The 18,775-nt window shown below is 33.8% G+C and overlaps 3 protein-coding genes across 4 annotated transcripts in view; 1 reads left to right on the top strand and 2 right to left on the bottom strand.

The window, feature by feature from the left end:
* Positions 1–461: 461 nt before the first annotated feature.
* On the bottom strand, positions 462–5,817 carry LOC115991069 (F-box protein CPR1-like). The gene is made up of 3 exons (XM_031114818.1): positions 5,123–5,817; positions 4,867–4,892; positions 462–622 (listed from the first exon to the last, which is right to left on the bottom strand). Exons 1-3 carry the CDS (start codon positions 5,815–5,817, stop codon positions 462–464), a joined length of 882 nt encoding a protein of 293 aa, XP_030970678.1.
* A 1,555-nt stretch (positions 5,818–7,372) lies between these two features.
* Positions 7,373–10,701, top strand: LOC115992196 (ultraviolet-B receptor UVR8). The gene is made up of 5 exons (XM_031116288.1): positions 7,373–7,515; positions 7,677–7,856; positions 8,791–8,826; positions 8,974–9,098; positions 9,187–10,701. Exons 1-5 carry the CDS (start codon positions 7,434–7,436, stop codon positions 10,459–10,461), a joined length of 1,698 nt encoding a protein of 565 aa, XP_030972148.1. The 5' UTR covers positions 7,373–7,433; the 3' UTR covers positions 10,462–10,701.
* A 3,625-nt stretch (positions 10,702–14,326) lies between these two features.
* The window catches only part of LOC115992854 (ATPase family AAA domain-containing protein 1), a 7,912-nt gene continuing 3,463 nt past the window's right edge, over positions 14,327–18,775 (bottom strand). For both annotated transcript variants that reach the window (XM_031117088.1, XM_031117089.1), the window contains 8 exons: positions 18,628–18,752; positions 16,871–16,914; positions 16,132–16,263; positions 15,873–15,950; positions 15,575–15,657; positions 15,353–15,475; positions 14,751–14,811; positions 14,327–14,593 (listed from right to left, as the gene is read on the bottom strand). In XM_031117088.1, coding sequence (XP_030972948.1) covers positions 14,420–14,593; positions 14,751–14,811; positions 15,353–15,475; positions 15,575–15,657; positions 15,873–15,950; positions 16,132–16,263; positions 16,871–16,914; positions 18,628–18,752 — 820 coding nt within the window. In that variant the 3' untranslated portion in view covers positions 14,327–14,419. The remainder of the gene's footprint in view (positions 14,594–14,750; positions 14,812–15,352; positions 15,476–15,574; positions 15,658–15,872; positions 15,951–16,131; positions 16,264–16,870; positions 16,915–18,627; positions 18,753–18,775) is intronic.

Genomic DNA, 18,775 nt, shown 5'->3' with positions numbered 1-18,775 from the left:
ACCAAGAACTCAAAATTTGGCACCGTCTTCCCCCGAATTTCCTAATGAACCTAGGCCAGCCATGTTGAGGGTGTGTTCACTTCTAGATACAAATTTCTGATTTCTTCAAGGGTTTCTTTTTATTTTCTTACAATTTTGCAGTAAGATAGAAGGGATTTTTGTCTATTAGTTAGGAGTAAGAAAATTGGTAAGCGAACTCAAAAAAAAAAAAAAAAAATTAAAACATTTAGATTAATAAACAATAGTATCAGAGCCTGATGATAAACATTTTGTCACCCGAATAGAGATGCCAAGCCACAAGTGTTTTCTACTACAATTTTTTAATAGAGAATTTATTAAATTTGTTTGAAAAACAGTGCCTACTCAATTTCATTTAAAACTTTATTTTTATATAAAATTTGGTCATTATCAAATTTAATAAATGATGCTTTCTCACAATGCCATTATGGAAGGATCATGGGTCAATAAATCTGAGTAGGTCCATCCTCCATGAAATGCAACTCTTTAAGGATTTTCTTTAGCCAAATAGCTTGACAAGCACAAGCTGTTGCAGCAACAAATTCAGCTTCAGTGGATGATAATGTGACAATAGGTTGCTTCTTTGATGACCATGAAACAACTCCTGTCCCCATCATGAAAACATATTAGAATGTGGTGTTATTGCCCCACAAATGTCGGAATGAACAAGCTCCAATGCTTTCTTCGCTCTCCAAGATTTTCCTTGTGGGAATTGATTACGGTATTCTTTGCTAACAACACATTCTTCACAAACTTGAGAAGATGTTGTAATTTGAGGAAGCCCTATCACCATGTTCTTTTGTTGTAGTGTTTTCAATCCGCCAAAATTCAAATGCCCATAGTGAAAGTGCCATAGCCATGCCTCATCTTTTAATTTTATTGTGGGTTGTCCTAGTCTTTAGGAGTGCCAGCATGGACGGAGCCATGGTAGGACTTGGGGGGGCAATGGCCCCCCAATTTTTTTTAAAAAAATATTATTATATATATGGGTACTAATTTTAGCAATTTTGTTTTAGAAAATTACACTTTTGATCCCTTAAAAATATTATTGATTCTTTTAAGAGTATTGTTATAATCACAAATTTTTCTATAACATTTTTACAAACGGTTAAAGTAGCAAATTCTTATTAGTTCGCATTTGGACTCACCACTTACATTATCAGCAATTTGTAAAAAAGTTTGTAGTTCAAACATTTTCCACATTTTAAAGACCAATAAAAAATGTTTATAACTCTAAAATCTAAAAAAGAAATATACAAGCCCAAAAAAATTAGTACAATAACAAAAATTATCAACAGTAAACTAAAAAAAAAAATTAAGCCTAGTCAACCAATTTTACTTAAAACAAACAATTTGACCCTTTATAAAATTTTAAACAACTAGCAACTAAGCGACTAAGTAGCAACAAAGTTGAAGGCCAAAGTCACTGCACACAATCAACAGTAAAGCCGCCCCCCCCCTTACTCTAAGTTCTGGCTCCGTCCTTGAGTGCCAGTAAGTTTGTTTCTGTTTACCAAGTCTATAGGAGTCTGTTTACGTAGTTAATAGGAGTTGGGTTACCTAGTCAATAGGAGTTTGTTGTTGAACATTGGATAGTGCCTATTTTCATGTTGCTTTCAGTTATGTATTAGCCTATTTATAGGCTGTTGATTTATCAATGAAATGCAGAAAAAGTTTATCCTCTGCTTTCTCTATATCTCTTTTCGCTAGCCATCTTGTGGTCACGCATTATGGTGCATAGTTATGTTTGTAATATATTGTTATGGTTATGTTAACATATAAACATATGATTTATTGCAAATTTATTTTTCTCAACTCCATTGCTTATAATTTTCTATGTATAATATGAGACAAAATTATTCAAAAACTGAACCATTCCAAACCACCATTTCAAATATTAAAAGAAGAAAATCCCAAGTAAAGAGATTTCCTTTCACCATACCACAATTTATAACTATGCACTAGACCCACCAGTGATCTATTTTATAAATTTTCACTTAGAAAAAGAAAAAAAGAAAAAATTTTAGGTAACTTATTGAAAAAATATCATGATACATCAATTAGCACCACTAGGTCAAGTCATACTTTCCTTTGCACTAGAGATGTGTCATCTATGAAAGTTCAACTTTATCTCCAACTTATTGTTTCTCACCTCACCTTTATGAACTTGTCATTTAGCAGTTTAATTTTTGGAAACATCTACTTGATAGATTCATTCTCGCCTTTGCTAACTCCTTCTTTAGCAAAAGGATTTCCCAAGCTGTTTGCTGCTCCATATCATACAATAATTCTTGATCAATATGAGAGCTCAACTCTACCTTCTACTCATTAAAATTATTTTTTCAATAAAATCAGAACCTCTAGAATTGATCCAATAAAGATTCCATGCCATTAGTGAGTAGTATAATTCCTCCAATTCATGGCCATTCAAAATAGAAAGTCATCTTTCTCCTATAAATTCACAAGCATATACTAGCACAAATTTTGACATAATAACCCATCTTCTTCATTTCACTCTTACTGAGATTGTATACAATGAAGAAAACGACCATAAAAAGAAAAATAAAATATAAGACTCAAATTCAATTAATTTCATTTATTGAGCAATCAAATAGAAATTATAGTTGCAAATTTTCTTAGAATCTCACATTTGTAACCAAAAACCACAAGATTAATAAGATAAACCACAATTCAAAAGAGTCAGAAGTCAGATAGACCAAAATATTAGATATTAAAAATTCCAAAAGAAAAAAATTAATTAAATAATTAGAGTCAAAATTTATTGAAACTAAGCAAAAAAAAAAAAAAAAAAAATTCATGACTAAAAGATAGAGAAAAATATGAGATATGTTTAGGGAGTACACGTTGATACCTAGAAAGATATTTATTACGACTCACCAATTTTTTCATGTATTTATCTGGAATTGCCCATTAATATAAAATATTCCTTGCCAAAACTGTAGAAAATTGAAAAACAAGATGTTTGAGCAAAAATCAATTTTATTAAGTTTGGCCTTTCTAAATGTTGAATGCAGGTAATTTGAAGTGATGTTTTGAGATGAAATTATGGTTCAAAATAAAAATTTGACTTTGTGGATTAGGATAGTGGTTTGAAAATGCCTCCTGCCGATACCATATTTTGTTTGACCTTGATTCACATGTCAAAACAAATGCTAAAATCCGAAAAATTCAAAAAGGGTGCAAATTGCAAGTTTCAGAGCCAAAAAAGGGCAACAAATAAATGCAACATGATCAAATGGTGGATTAGAGGGTTACAACATTTAAAATCCCTTTGATAGCAAACCAAAAACCCTAACTAGATATGGTCAAAAAGTTGACTATTTGATCCAACCATCTAATCGGGTTGAATTTTGGACCGTCTCGTAGGTCAATTTTTTTCCTTTGAAACGATAGGTCAAGGGCCAAAATCGAAGTCAAAATGGATGAGATATCACTAAAACACCAAAACCCTAATTAAAATTCACTTTTTTCAGATCAAATATGCTGTTTTTGGACCAACTTCACACAAAAATCTGTACCAATTGGGCAAGAATTGAAGCAATTCGACTGAACCAACTTGAAGTATCAGGTCTTGAGTACCTCTCACAAAAAGGGCTCCATGATATCTACCACGGATTGGAAGGGAATAAATATTTTAAGGAAAACGTCACATAATTTCTTGCATTTCATCACCTCCCCTCCGAATGCGATATATTGATGACTGTAGCTCCAAATCTCACAAGGTAAGAACCTGTGGAAACTAAACATCCAGATCTTTCCAAGCACATAAAGTTTGAAGAAAATAGAGCTCAAAAAGGCCTTCAAACAGTTGCACGAAAATCGAATTAGAAATTGGAAAAAAGACGATATAGCCAAACTTGGTGTAAAAGTGGGAGGCTATGTGATGGTCCCCATTTTTTGTAAAATATATGAAGTTTTTGGGGGGAAAAAAAAAAGAAAAATACTAGAAAAAACCATAGAAAATTTTGAAAAAATTTCTCTCTCCTCTCTTTAGGAAACCCATCACAAAAAATTAAGCCCCTCTCATCTTTATTATAATTTTTGTGGGTAAGGTGTAGGGATGGGGTAGTTTCTTAATGATTACACCCATCTCATCTCTCTCTATTTCCTCCTATGTAAACATCATTTATCTTATATATATGAAATTCGATTCATTTGCTTGTTGTCTCTTTACTTTATTGCTTTAAATTCCTAACATTTTGTTGTTGTGATTGTGTATATCTATCTCTCTTTTCCATTATGCTCATATTATTGGTTGTTGATTTTGATATTATTTTTAAGTTTCTAGATGGGTATTGAACCATAAATTAGACCTATTATGAGAAGTACTCTTAGGGAGAAGAAATCTCATATCTTCTAGGCATCTAGGAACTCTTTGCATTTTGTTCCTCTGTTTATCTTGTGTAATGTTACCCATTTATTTAATGTTATCCCCGCATCCCTTTTACTTTATTGTCACAAACATCATAAATTCAATTCTTGAATCAAGACAATTAAATAGATTAATTAACACCTTCCAACTACAACTCATATAATTTAAAATTAAGATAGAACTTCAAACTTGTGTTGATACTATCTTTGAAGGGTTTGGTTAATGGAAAATTTTAGGAATGTTTTGATATTACTTTTATAAGAAATATAAAAAACTACTAAAAAAAAAAAAAAAAAACTAGCTACTTTTTTCATTTCCCATAAAAAAAATTTAAAAAAATTTACTAAACCAATTTCCTTAGAACATCCATTAAATTTTTCTTTTTTTGAAAGCTACGTATGTTTTGTTAGGATCAAAATCCAGTTTAAAACCAATAAACTACCGTAAAACCATACCATAAACCTCTCCATCACAACTAAACCTAAAAACAAAGATGAAAAAACAAGAACCAAGAAAAAAGAAAAACATACCCAGAAATCTCATAACAAAGTAGTAAAAGAACTCTTAACAAGATATTGATTAGAAATATTTTTAATAAATTAATACTCATCGATGCCCTTGAAAGCCCAAGCATACTCCTTTTGAAGCTTCTCTCCTCATGGCACTCGTAATCACTCTCAAATTCATGAAACTCCTTCATTTTACTTTTACCTTCTCCTCTCAGACCTTGTCCTCTTGTTTTGCCTTGGACCAATCACATCATTATCACCATCAAGCAAAAGAAGACTACCAATAGAAGTTACAGACGACGTAAACATTGCAGGAAAATTCTGAATCTTAACCGACTTACCTCTTTTCTTTTCTACGTCATACCAAATAAATTTCACACGGCCAAAATGAATGCCCCGAAACAGAACTTTCTTGCCATTCCCGGAAAATATTAGAGGCTCGATAGACCAAAAAGCCTCCGGCATTGCACCTTTCTCAATTTTATAAACCTTAGTCCAAGAACTCTCAACTCCATATTTCTTCATCAACCAAACTTCATAATACATATCTTTAGCATTTTGAACATTCACAACAAAACAAAGGCATCCTCCCAACACTCCCAAACTTGTATTTGACCTATTATTATCATTCTTTAGCTGAACCGGTATTTTATAAACCCGCATTTTCTCATTGACAATATCAAAAGCAAGAACGGAATGCAATTCTGATACCGGATTCGGATTTCCACAAATTGGAACAATTAACCAATGCACAGCTCCATTCAAGGAGGCGGTCGGATTTTGAGATAGCATGACAGGCAGCTTGTTTGGCAAATGTTTTTCAACATCTTTCCATTGTTCATCAACTTTTTTCCATGCTTGTGATTTAAGACTATAAATCTTTACTTCAATCTCCATATATCTGCCATCAACAAATTCCACAATTTTCACCACCTTAATGTAAAGCTCACAATGTTAAGTCTTGCATACTGATGTAGAATTATTGATTTTCATTCGTTTTTAACTCATTGGAGCTTTAAAAAAAGTGAAGATATTTCAGATTTACTAATTATCTAGTGTATCAGTATCTCACAGGTTAGTGACTAGTATATTATAAAAGATAAAAGAATAATAAAAACCCCAAACATTACCATGATGGCATGAACTTCCTTTGATATGCCAATAATAATAGAATCCCATCTTTGTATAGGATTTTCGCCCCCTTCAATTCAATGCCTTGAGGCTAGTAACACTGGACGGTGTTTTCGTTGCTAATCTCTACCTTTTTGTTTAGTTTTTCGTATATCATTTTTTGATAGCCATTAAATAGTGTTTTGATATAAAATGAACACTATTTGAATTTTGCCTTAGAAATATCTAAATCTCTCTGAGGCAAAAATTCAAATAGTATTTATTTTATACCAAAACACTATTTTTGTTCACATATGAGTTTGAATAAAGATATCCACATTTTAGGCAAAAATACAATCTTATATAAAAATCATGTCTCAAAAACACGATTTTAGTTCTACATATTAGTTCGATATTAGACATCCAAATCTTAGCTTTAACACAGAAATTCAATAGTATTCATTTTATACCGAAATGATGTCTTAGAAATAATATTTCAATTCACATATGAGTTTGGATATTAGACATCCACATTTAAGACAAAAATATAATCTCATTCATATTATGTAGAAATCATGTCTTAAAAACGAGTTTGGATATCTCTTAAGGATGAAATTCATTGATTTCATGTTATACATAAATCATGTCTTGGAAACATTATTTTAGTTCTACATATCAATTTGGATATTTGACATTTTAACCTTTAAAGGTTTTGATATCTTTAATGTAGGAGTAACTTCTTCAAATAGTATTCATATTATACAGAAATTGTGTCTTAAAAACATTATTTTGGTTCTACTAATTAGTTTGGATATCAGAAATCCAAACCTTTAAGGTTTGGATATTAGAAATCCAAACCTTCAAGCAAAAATTCAAATAGGATTCATTTTATACCGAAATCGTATCTTAGAAACACTATTTCATTTCACATATGAGCTTACATATCATATCATCATTAAGGCAAAAATACAATCTTATTAATGTTATGCAAAAATCATATCTTAAAAATATGATTTCAGTTCTACATATCATTTTGGATATCTCTAATGTAAAAATTCAATAGTATTCAATTTATACCGAAATCGTGTCTTACAAACACTATTTCAAGAACATAGCCAACCTCCATTCTCATGCTCTTGAAGAACCATCAATTGGGAACTTGGGAGAGAGAGAGAGTGAGCTTAAGTTTGATATCAATAAGTTTTTGGTCATTTGGTTGGTTTATATTTAGATATTATGAATAATGATTACTTGGAATTAGAAAAGCTAACTATATCACATTTTATTGTTTTATTACAGTCTCAAACGACTGTCGTTTAATTGCCGATAGTCGCCGCTTATCAACACCGACTCTATTATCAGCTCTCAATCATTTCGTTTTCACTATTATTCGGCAACCAACAATGGATGATGCCGGGCCTCTCCTAGCCAGTAAAAAAGTGGTGGCAGTCGCTACCGGTGAAGCTCACACTCTCGCTCTCACAGGTGACAAACTCACACCCTGCTTTTAACTTTGCTTGGACTTTTCTGCTCTCATTTTTTTGATTGCTTAGCAAACAGGTATTATAGGATACTATAATCGTAAAATCTGGTACTTTCCCACATAAACATCCTGTTTGGTTGTTCTGTTTTGGTGGAGATTGCAGGTGATGGGTGCGTGTACACGTGGGGAAGAGGCATGTTTGGCCGACTTGGAACCGGTTCAGAATCCGACCAGCTTTTTCCAGTTCGGGTCAATTTTGATTCTTCCCGTAGATCCAAACAAGACCCACCACTCAAGTTTATTGCTGTCGCTGCTGGTGCTTATCATAGTCTTGCTCTTGCAGGTTAGTCTTATCTTTCTATGGATTTCATTTTTTTTTTCTTTTTTTTTAGTGATTGTGCTTGGCTAATTTATTTGAAGTGCCCATTGAATTTGGTTGCGTTGGTTTGTATTAAATTTGTTATTTGCCCCCAACAGTTATGATGGTTGTTGCAAGGTTATGACAAATTACTGTTCAAAAAGATTAAAATGTACCCGAGTTATCAATTGATCCTTGTCAATTCAATGTGGCCGGCATTGGGATAAGTATATGGTCTATTGGACAAAGATAAGCCTTTTCCTTTATGTTCTTGGTTTGCTGTTGGTTCTTGCCTTTCTGGGGAAATGCATTCTTTCTTTTCTTTTCTTTCCTCTTCAATACCATTGAGATATTTAAAGGACCAAAATGTATTATTTAATTTGGAATCTGGTTAGCCTAATGGTGTTTAACATTCCTACCAGCGAACTAAATGATGAACTGCATTAGAGTTGAAGTCTTAGTGACTAGTGAGGTCCTTAAATAAATAAATAAATATTTTAATTTATAAATAACCAAATAATTGGCATCTCTAGAGCATGAAGATATCATCTTTTCTGAAAGATGGTCGTTTAAAAGGATATATGCTTTTTTTTTTTTTTACTCTGTTGCTGAAATTTTTGGTTTTGTAGTGAGACTACAGCTTCTTGCCAAGAAATCTATGGAATTTGTGAGCTATGTGCTCCTCAGTTGTCTAGAATGATCAAAGGGATGCATGGGTACAGCTTAGTAATGTGACACACTACACAAGGCTCATGATGATAGTCGAGTTTAGACTTGTATAACCATAAGATTTCAAAAGGGGCATCTAAGAATTGGTTTAATCTAAAGCTAATTTTAACTCAGAAAAAAATGAAATAAGTGGGAATTGGAAGCAATTTTTCCCTAGCTCTGATTTTTCTGGCTTTCTGTGTATTGGCAGATGATGGATCCATTTGGTGCTGGGGGTATAACATCTGTATCCTTCATACTGGGGGTTTAATACCTTCTTTCACTGCAGTTGGTTCCCAATAGAGTGTAGTTTTTGAAGTTTAATTGCTAATATTTCTTCCCTATGCTTTTGATTCTTTTGTGTATTTTCTGTGCATCCTTGACTATTATATGGATGGCCAACTTGGTGTCAGTGGAGAGAATTCTGCAGTACCATGCTTGCTGAAGCAATTCATTGAGCTAGACTCTCCTGATCCTCTGACAGATGAGTCAGAAATAAAAAGTAAAGTGTCACTGAAGGTATGAAATCCTTTGTATTGCTGCTGCACTGGAAAGAGTCTGGTCTAGAGTCTTATCTAGTGTGCTTGCATCACTTTGTCTACCGCAGGTTTGTTCTGTCAAAGCCGGAGGAATGATGTCACTGGCAATTGATAATCTTGGGGCCCTCTGGATGTGGGGCAATTGCCCACAGCCAAGCAGCAGCAATGAGGGTATGTACTCTCTTGTAAGCATTTCCACCCCAACTCCTGTCTGGGATTTCCATGGCCACACTGTTGTCAAGGTGGCATGTGGAAATGAGCATGTTGTAGCCCTGGTTAGTGCTGGAGAAACATATAAAGGTGAAGATCTATTATGTTACTCTTGGGGTAGCAATAACCATGGCCAGTTAGGCTTGGGGGATAGAGAGAACAGGCTACATCCTGAAATCATTAAAACATTTAATGAAGACTCCCCTTGGACAGTTTATGAGGTAGCATGTGGGGCCTTCCACACAGCTTTACTTACTCACAAAAAGAGTCCAAGTGACACTCTAGAAAGTGTGTGCTGGACATTTGGCCTTGGGGAAAATGGGCAGCTTGGGCATGGAACTACACAGAGTGCATTATTTCCTGAACTTGTGAAAGAACTGCCACAGCCTGTTTATCTGATCTCTGTTGACTGTGGCTTGTTTCACACTAGTGTTCTATCATCAGCTGGAGATGTGTGGTCATGGGGAATGGAGAAGGGTCTTGGCCTATGCCCAGATGCTACTTTTACCGGTACTGATGCGGGTGATGCTGTTTCTCCTCTCCATATTGGGCATAAATTTCATAATCCGGTTCAAGTTGCGTGTGGGGCTGCACATACTGTTATTGTTGAACATGATGGATATAAGATTTGGTCTTGGGGTCGGGGAAGGAGTGGGGTTCTTGGAAATGGTAAGACAGTTGATTGTTATGCTCCTACTATGGTAATGTGGCCTCCCCTTTCAGAAGATTTCGAACAAGAGGAATTGAAGACTTCTAGTGAGGAAGATGGTGTTGGAGCAAAGGGTTCTGAGGGAGTCACAGAAGCAGATAAAAGATTGTCTTTGGCAATGGAAGAGATGAAGCTGCTTCAATCAAAACTTTCTGTGATGGAACGGTATGCTAGCATACTTCACGGCTCAGTTTTTGGAAAACCTTTTGAAGAGAAAGATATTCCAGCCTCATTGCAGAGCATAGGTACTTTTGACATTGCAAAGGAATGGGAGAACATGTTGGAGGCGGCAGATCGTACAAAGCTCATCAGGTTGGAAATGTTCTACCGAAATATGCTTGCAGGTGTCAAAGACAAGCTAATGAAGAGAAGAATCCAGGAGATTGTAAAGGAGTGTCTCCCTTCGTCTTCTATCAGACAGTAGTAATAAAACTAGAGGAGTTGAGGTGCTTTTTATTCTGAATAAAAAAGGTCAGTTCTGCAAACATGTTATTAAATTGTGCTCATTATATAATTTGTTAGGTCTCTCAGCTTCTTTTTATTTGAACTCTGTGAGATCTCGTGTTATATATATCTTAAGTTCTGGATATTATTCTGTGTGTACAAAAACTCTTTCAAAATAAATGTGAGGAAGAGGAAGGTGGGAAACAAGATTGTTTTAGTATGTTTTGCACTTAATTTCATACTGAGATACTTACTTAGTGGCTAACTCTTTTTTGAGTGTTAATCCAACATGTTTTAAATGGAATTGCATAGGTAGATAATTGCTCAGAAAATTATTTTCTAACAAAATATCACCATGCATGTTTGGAAAACATAGTATTTTTGGTATAACAAATTTCTTTTTGTTGAACAAAAAACTGGAACATTTTTTGCTTTATATTATATTTTTGTCTCTCCACCATCAACTCCTGTGAATCTGTGATTATGATTGGAGATTTCATTGGCGTCCATTTTTTCATGGGGGAGGGCATTGTTCTTGCAACTACTAATTGAAGCTCTATAGAATTTTATAGATCCAGTGAGATGAATCCAAAGCTTTAACTGTTTCAGAATAATGACACTCACCAAGCTTTGTTGGCGCTAAATCTGCTTGAACAACACCAGTATAAATGCACACCAGATCCTAGGATTGGCTTAGTTAAGGAATAAATATGGATTTTGAAGGATATCTGGGACATTTGAAAGGTATATCTATATATACACACACATGAACAACACCGGTATAACTGCACACCAGATCCAAAAATTGGCTCAGTTTAGGGATACAGATGGATTTTGAAGGTGATCCGGCACATTTGAAAGGTATAAACACACATGACAGGGATCTATGCGTCCTTATATATACTTGAACAACACTGAGTATAAATGCACATTGCACACCGGATCCTAACGTACACAGGTTTCTACATTTAACTAAAACAATTTTTTAAATAAAGTGCACAATTTTGCACTTTAATGTATACTTTTTTTTCCCTAAAAATGCAAACAATTTTATGTATTCAACGTATGCACTTTTAAAATACTATACCCATTTTTGAAGTAGACACATTTTTTCCAAGAATGTACATAATTAAGTCTACAATCAACGTATGCAATATTTCAAACAATATATACCATTCTATACCTTCAACGTTCATAATTTTCAAAAGAATAAACAAAATTTTGTATATTCAACATATACATTTGAAAAATAATGTACACAAATATACACAATGAATGTACACGTTTTAAAATAAAAAGTACACAATTTTGTACAATCAATATACACAATTTTTCAAAAAATGTACACAATTTTATACATTTGAAATATACAAATATTCTAATAATATACATAATTCTATACATTTAATCTACACATTTTTTAAGGAATTTACAAAATTTTGTACATTCAACGTATACATTTTTCAAATAATGTATAATATTATTTATATTCAACATGCACAATTTTTCCAATAACGTACACAATTATGTACATTAAACACACATATTTATCAAATAATGTACACAATATTGTACATTTAACGTACATAATTTTTTTAAAAATGTATTCATTTTTCAATAATGGATACAATTTTTTACGTTAAACGTACTTAATTCTTCAAAGAATATACACAACTCGTACATACGTACGTACATACATACATACATATATATATATATATATATATAAGAATATTTGTTCAACAATTCTAGCTTTGTAAGCAGAATGAAAAGCATTTTTAGCCCAACTAATTTTATAAACAATTTTGGTATCAATCTTAAGGATATTCCATTTCTGGAAATTAGGAAACTCATTATCTTCAACATTGTGATCTTCTTCATTTACAATATCAGGAGGACAACCAGTCCTGGAGTTGACAGAGGAGTTGGATCTCCACAATCTATCCATACTATCCTAGTTTTAACACTCAATTATCATGTTTTTCTCACAACCGTTGTATTTCGTAACACATACCCTAACCAACCCTATACCTCTCATGCCTTACACGCCCTCTTTGGCTCAAATGGGCCTTATTGTTCGGTTCTGGAAATTCACTTTATGACTAGGGTGGCGCCAACGATGGTAAGAAGGGAACACAACAACACTATCACCAGCCAGAAAAGAATGGCTCTAATACCACAAAAGGGTAAGGGACACAGCGCTAAAGGCAGAAGCATAGTATAATATGTTGAAAATAAAATAATAGAACCAACCAAGAAGGCGGTATTGCAAATATAAACAAAGTAATTTAAACAATAGTAGGACGGTAGCACCAGCCAAGCAATATAGATCAAAACAGTAATAATAAGGCGGCAGAACCAGCCAAACAGTATATATCAAAACAATTTAAAGTATAGAACAAATTGAACACCGAAAATAATTATTATTGAAGATAGAACACAATACTTACAGTAGATCTCAACAGGTTATAAGGTTGAAACAGTTCAATAGTTACAAGGCTTGAAACTAGTTCTAGTTACAAGATTTGTAGGGAAATAATAGTAGTAGTGGGAATTCTAGAGAGAAATTCTAAAGGAGAAGAGTAGTCCTAAAGAGAGTTCTGGCTTTAGAGAATTCTGAGTTAAACTTAAGGGACAACCCTCCTTAAATAGACAAAAATTCGGAGTGAACAGTATCATGAACAATAAAAGTAAACAGTGACTGTGAACATTAATTTGTGAACAGTAATCTGTGAACAATGCTTTTTCCACTTTTTTGACTTAAAATCTTCAATAACGGGGGCCTTGTCTGATTCTCAAAGAACCAAAGAAAGCTTGAAAGACTAAAAGCCAAAGGAATCTTCTTTGAACCAAAACATCATTATGGAGCAATAGTAGACTTTGAAATGACTAAAAGCCAAGAGAATCTCTTTGAACATCATCATATATATATATATATATATATATATCAACAAGTTTTTAGGACCCTTACTAGTCCTTATTTATCGAAAATAAAGAACTAGTCAACTATGATTATTTCCAAATCATTTAGCATTAATTGCAAGAATTGAATTCATAAAGTAGGGAAGCATGAGTTCCAAAGAGCTTGATGCATTGGTGTCTGTTTAAGAATTAGCTAGTGGAAAGACATGAAAAAATTGGACCTTTGAAAGAATCAGAGGGAAGGTATGTAAATTGTAAAGGTGCCATCTGTAGAAAAATCAGTTGATACTTGAGTCAATGGGAGTGATAATTTATGGACTTGATGAAGACAGTGATTATTACTCTAAAATTGAGATCTCTTTCATGGGACGATATTCTGAGCATAATAATAAAAATGGGTATGTAAAGGACTAGGGTGTGTTGCATCCATTGTTGCTACATTCTCAATCTAATTTTGCATACCATTTTATTTGTTAACTTGCAATGAATACCATTCCATTACTGCAGTGAAAACTTTCAGAGTCTAATGGGCTATGTTTAAGACTAGGCAGACAGCAATCAAGATAGAAGAATTTCTTGCTTCTAATAATTTGAAGCAGAATATGGCTACTTATTACGTAATGATTTATTTTGACAACAATGTGTTTGCTGGGGATTATTGCCGAATTTTTATGTTTATGTAGGTTATTGTTCTTTACTTTACTATTTTATGTGAGTTGTAGTAGTTGGACTGGTGACTTGATCGAGTAACTGATTTATTTGACTCACTGACTTGGTGATTTTTTGTTAACCATTGCGGGGAGGAGATTTCTGGTTCACTCTAAATCGTGTCATTAAGAGTTACTCCATGTTAAATATGTGTTTTACTGGTTTAATCATAGTTAATTTAATTGTACGCCCCTATCAATATATGATTATTGATGAATAACATAAATTTTACTGCTAACTAAATCCTTATAAATAAAAATTTAATACAAAAAGCCACCCATGTACCCCCTCTACCACATAAGCATCTATCAACACAAATCTAACTTAGGGTTATTTTGGAGAGGATTAGAGTTTTGAATCTTCTTCGGCTCTGCAACACTAAGTAAAGCCTTCCGCCGAGTAATGGCGCTCTCGATGTACTCTTGCAAAGGAGGACGAAGAGACACTGGTTCTCCATCTTTGGATGCTTGTCCTCGAATTATCTATCAAAGCCATTAATGAATGGTGAAAAATACCATGGGAACAGACCACAAACAAATGGATTGAAAAAAAAAATGACTTCCTTTTTTGTTGATAAAACAAACAAGAGAGACTAGTACCGGGGAAAAGATAGAAAATCATGAAGAGCTAGAATCTTACCTTTGATGCCCATGACCGCTCGGCTTGTTGACATACATCTCTGATATCCCTTCCAGACATTCTGAAATGGCCAGGGACATGAAAAAGTTACAAGAAGATTAACAATAATGCAAAAAACAATATTTTGTAGTAGGCTACACTGCATGGCAAGAAAGAACCCATGTAGCCGATCCCATGCCCATGTGGTTGGGAAGGTTTTGTTAAGTTGAGGAACAAAGGACACAAAGGTGGATCTCGGTTTAAGGAGAGGATCTTATTTTATGAATCAAACAAATTGTCAGGTCAAACTTACCCAAAAAAAAAAGAGTAGGCTAGAAAATAAATGGCACTATGGCAGGTTGGCATTAAGCCTTATAACAAGTTAAAAAAAAAAGAAAAAAAAAAGAAGCACTAGGACACAATGGTGAATTTTAGTTAGAGGGTCTTATCGTATGAATCCAACACTGATCACGTTAAACTTCCATCAATAAGTAGGGGCTGGAAAATAAATGGCACCGTGGAAGATTGGGATCAAGCCTTAATTGAGACAAATAAGCTGAACTAGAACATAGTTTTCATATTCCAGATCTTTTCTTAAATATGTCAGCATATATCAAACTCACTCTTCTGTAACTCTGGCAACTTCATCTAATTCAGGTTTTGTCAGGTGCTTTGCATACTGAGCTGCTATTTCCTGACGATTTTGCTGATCAGGTAAGCCGAAATTAATCATTGAATCAAACCGACTGAAACAACATAGATAAATCGAATGTTAGAACACACTTCCATCAACTTTGGGTACAATTGTCATCTACAAAGGAAACCGAAAATATGCATCATCTGACCTAATTAAAGCAAGATCTAGGTCTTGCTTTCTATTTGTTGCACCAATTACAACCACTTTTTTATCCTGTTCAAACCCATCGATCTGCATGGAAAAACCATATCAAAGGCAGAGCAACAGTGGCATGACATCAAAAAAAGTTAAGATACTCAGAATATATGCACACACATATATTAATACACATGGAATGACATGGGCATCCAGCACCCTTTCTTAGGGTGTACACACCCTGTGTCAGAAAGACATGCTAAATGGCTCAATTTCTGAAATGTGTATAGCAAAGGAAAAACTGGATTTACCTGCCGCAACAACACCGATAAGATTCTTCGTGTTGCTTCATGCATTTCACTATCACGAGCAACAGCAAAAGAATCAATCTGTAACATAAAATAATACCATATCATTAAGAAACCAAACATCTCAACCACAGCATAAGATAAAAAACACCTGGAGCATAAAACAGAAAGAACAATAATGAAGAAAAATAAAATAATATATATCATTGCACAAATATGACAGATGGTTAGTGTTGAGTAAGCAATAAAACCTTCAAGTTACCTCATCAAGAAAAATTATAGCACCGTTAGGGAGCTCATTAGCAAGCGAAAAGACTTTTCCTAACAAGCGTTCGCTTTCACCATAGTACTTTGACATTACAACCTCCAGTGGCACATACAACAAAGGGACACCCTGCCAAGTAATGAAACAGCTCATTCTTAGTTTGTCGAAAATTCAAGTACACAGACAGAGAAAACCTTTTTTCTTGGTTAAATTACACATACACCAAATGGATCTTGAACCCAAGATCTCACCCTCCACCTAAAGCTTATAAGGGGAGGAGATGCCAGTTGAGCTAGAGCTCATTGGCCACAGACAGAAATATACATGATTCATCTTCTTCATCTTTTTTGTTGTGTGGCTAAATTAAGTGATTTATTTCATAGAATGATGAAAGAAAAATCTTATACTATACCATTTTAACAATTTTGAAGCCTGTGTACATCATATTTGTAGCTTCCAATAAGAAACTACCACATATATGCTAGTTTTATAGAGTCCAGGAAGTATTTTGGGGAACTTACTAGCAAATGATTCACTCTACTTGTTTAAGAAACAAATACATCCCTCCTCCCCCCCTTTTTTCTCACCCTCCAAAGAAGAAGAGTATTGGTAATGTAAGGCTTTTAAACCACTGCATTTGCGTAGGCATACGTAAATAAAAGCAGTGATTACAACTAAAGTGTACAGACGAGATAGAGAATAAAAGTAAACTGCAATAAAGTGCCCAGTGGCTCACCGCTTGATTAGCAATAACACGAGCACAAGATGTCTTTCCTGTCCCTGAATTGAACATGCATAATCAGCAAGCTATCCAACATCAAATCTAAACTTATGGATGAAAAGCTATATCTTTTGGTTTTTTGACAGGTAGGAGTAATTTTATTAAAGTTAAGGATGAAAAACTATATCACCTCAGTACATACTACAGTTCTCACTTTTCATATCAATAGGCAAGAAAATACAGTCCAAGATATGCAGAGCAGAATATTGTAAAGATAAAAGTGATGCAAATAGTAAAAGGTTTGAGGAAAAACAAGATCAAATACAAATAGATTCAAGAATAACGGTCTAGACTTGATGTGGGGACTTCTTAGCATCTTTCCTAATCTACTTTGGTTATTATTGAGTCCCAGTATCAAGTTTCTTTAGGTTAGAAAGTTGCTGGGTCAATTTTAATAAAGATTCACGAAAATAGGGGAAGTTTGGTAATTATCAGATTCTCTAGAATAGCTGTACTAGAGGTCCATTAGTCTTAGTTTATATTTTGAGGCATTTTTCTATTTGGTTTAGAAGTTCTTAATTACTTTCTCTATTATTTGGAGTTCTATTCTTTCTAGAAAATGTTATTTAGGAGTCCTAGTCTTTCTAGGTATAGTATTGGCAATCACCCGTAAAAGAGTCTTTATGTATTCAATTAAAGATAGAAATAGAGAGATTGACTTTGATAAAATTCCAAAATAAATAAAAGCTAGAAAACGAGAGACTGAATTTAATAAAATTCCTACAACCTATTTTAAGCTATGAGGGTGTGGTTCTTCTCCTCCCTAAGTGTGATTGCCTAGGATTTATCTTGCTTTGTTTCTTGTTCCATTTACCATTTTAACACCAAACAGCCATCAAACTCATTCAAGATCCAATCCTGTTATCATCTACACCTACCTAAACCCTTAAACAAAAAACCTTATTCAAAAAAATCTTCAAGATCTCATCAAGAACCCTAAATTTTTATTTAACTCCGAAAGATTCTACATCAACATTGTTATTAAAGTCCATTAAGGCTTCAGTCCTGTGTCAAAATGAGAAACACCCTAACACATGCTAATATAAAAAAAAATGTTGCACCATATGCACAAAGCTCGCACTCTTGCTAATATATGCAAAAGTTCCATGAGTTAGTGCTCAAATCTTGTAGTTCCAATTATATATATATATATACACACACACGACTCATCACACGCACTTTGCACGTGCAATAAGGCTCTTTTTAATTTTAGGTTTAGTGAAATAATGCTTAAAAGTGAGATAAAAATAATTTCCTAATTTTTAGGATTTTGACAAAAGTTTGAAAGCCTAAAACTTGGGAACTCTTTTAAAAATAGTAAATTACTCTTTTAACCAAATTGTTCTTTTAAATTTAAAATTACTGAACTAAAAGATAGGGGCATTTTAGAGAGTTTAAGAATTTGTATGAAAGTATTTTAGTATGCAAAATGTTGAAAACCAAACATGGAATCCTGTTATTATTAGTATAGATAGAGACAAGGAAATTTTTTTTGCAAAAATGCGTCATGTCCCAAGTTTTAAATACTTATTCCCTTATTGCCCCGCATATTGGATCATTAATTCAGATGCCCTGGAGCCTACGTACTAGAGACATGCCTCTACAATTTACAAAACTGATCAAGAAGGGGGAAAGGGTATTCTGTACATTCTATATAAGGATAATCAATTCAAACATAATCACTCAACCAATTTTGGGGTTAAAGGGCATACCAGGTGGACCATCAAAGAGCACAGCTCGAGGCCTATTTGACTCAAATTTTCGCCGAGTCTCACGAGCAATATCATCATATACTTCAGGACTATGCAGAGCCAACAGAATTGTATCCTCTATCTCTCTACACAACCAGCAATCAACAGT

This window comes from Quercus lobata, chromosome 5 (assembly GCF_001633185.2).
Source record: "Quercus lobata isolate SW786 chromosome 5, ValleyOak3.0 Primary Assembly, whole genome shotgun sequence".
In the NCBI taxonomy this organism is placed as follows: domain Eukaryota; kingdom Viridiplantae; phylum Streptophyta; class Magnoliopsida; order Fagales; family Fagaceae; genus Quercus; species Quercus lobata.
The sequence above is the reverse complement of the archived record's forward strand: the minus strand, read 5'-3'. Positions and strand labels throughout refer to the sequence as shown.

Bases quoted from the DNA above. Each gene is read 5' to 3' on its own strand.
- LOC115991069 (XM_031114818.1), bottom strand. From the start codon at position 5,817: ATGGAGATTGAAGTAAAGATTTATAGTCTTAAATCACAAGCATGGAAA. The intron at 4,893-5,122 runs GTAAAAGTAAAA...CTTTGTTTTTAG, and splicing joins ACAAGGTCTGAGAGGAGAAG to GTTTAGTTGTGATGGAGAGG. The intron at 623-4,866 runs GTATGGTTTTAC...TGATGGGGACAG, and splicing joins TTGTGATGGAGAGGTTTATG to GAGTTGTTTCATGGTCATCA.
- LOC115992196 (XM_031116288.1), top strand. From the start codon at position 7,434: ATGGATGATGCCGGGCCTCTCCTAGCCAGTAAAAAAGTGGTGGCAGTC. The intron at 7,516-7,676 runs GTGACAAACTCA...TGGAGATTGCAG, and splicing joins TCACACTCTCGCTCTCACAG to GTGATGGGTGCGTGTACACG. The intron at 9,099-9,186 runs GTATGAAATCCT...TGTCTACCGCAG, and splicing joins AAAGTAAAGTGTCACTGAAG to GTTTGTTCTGTCAAAGCCGG.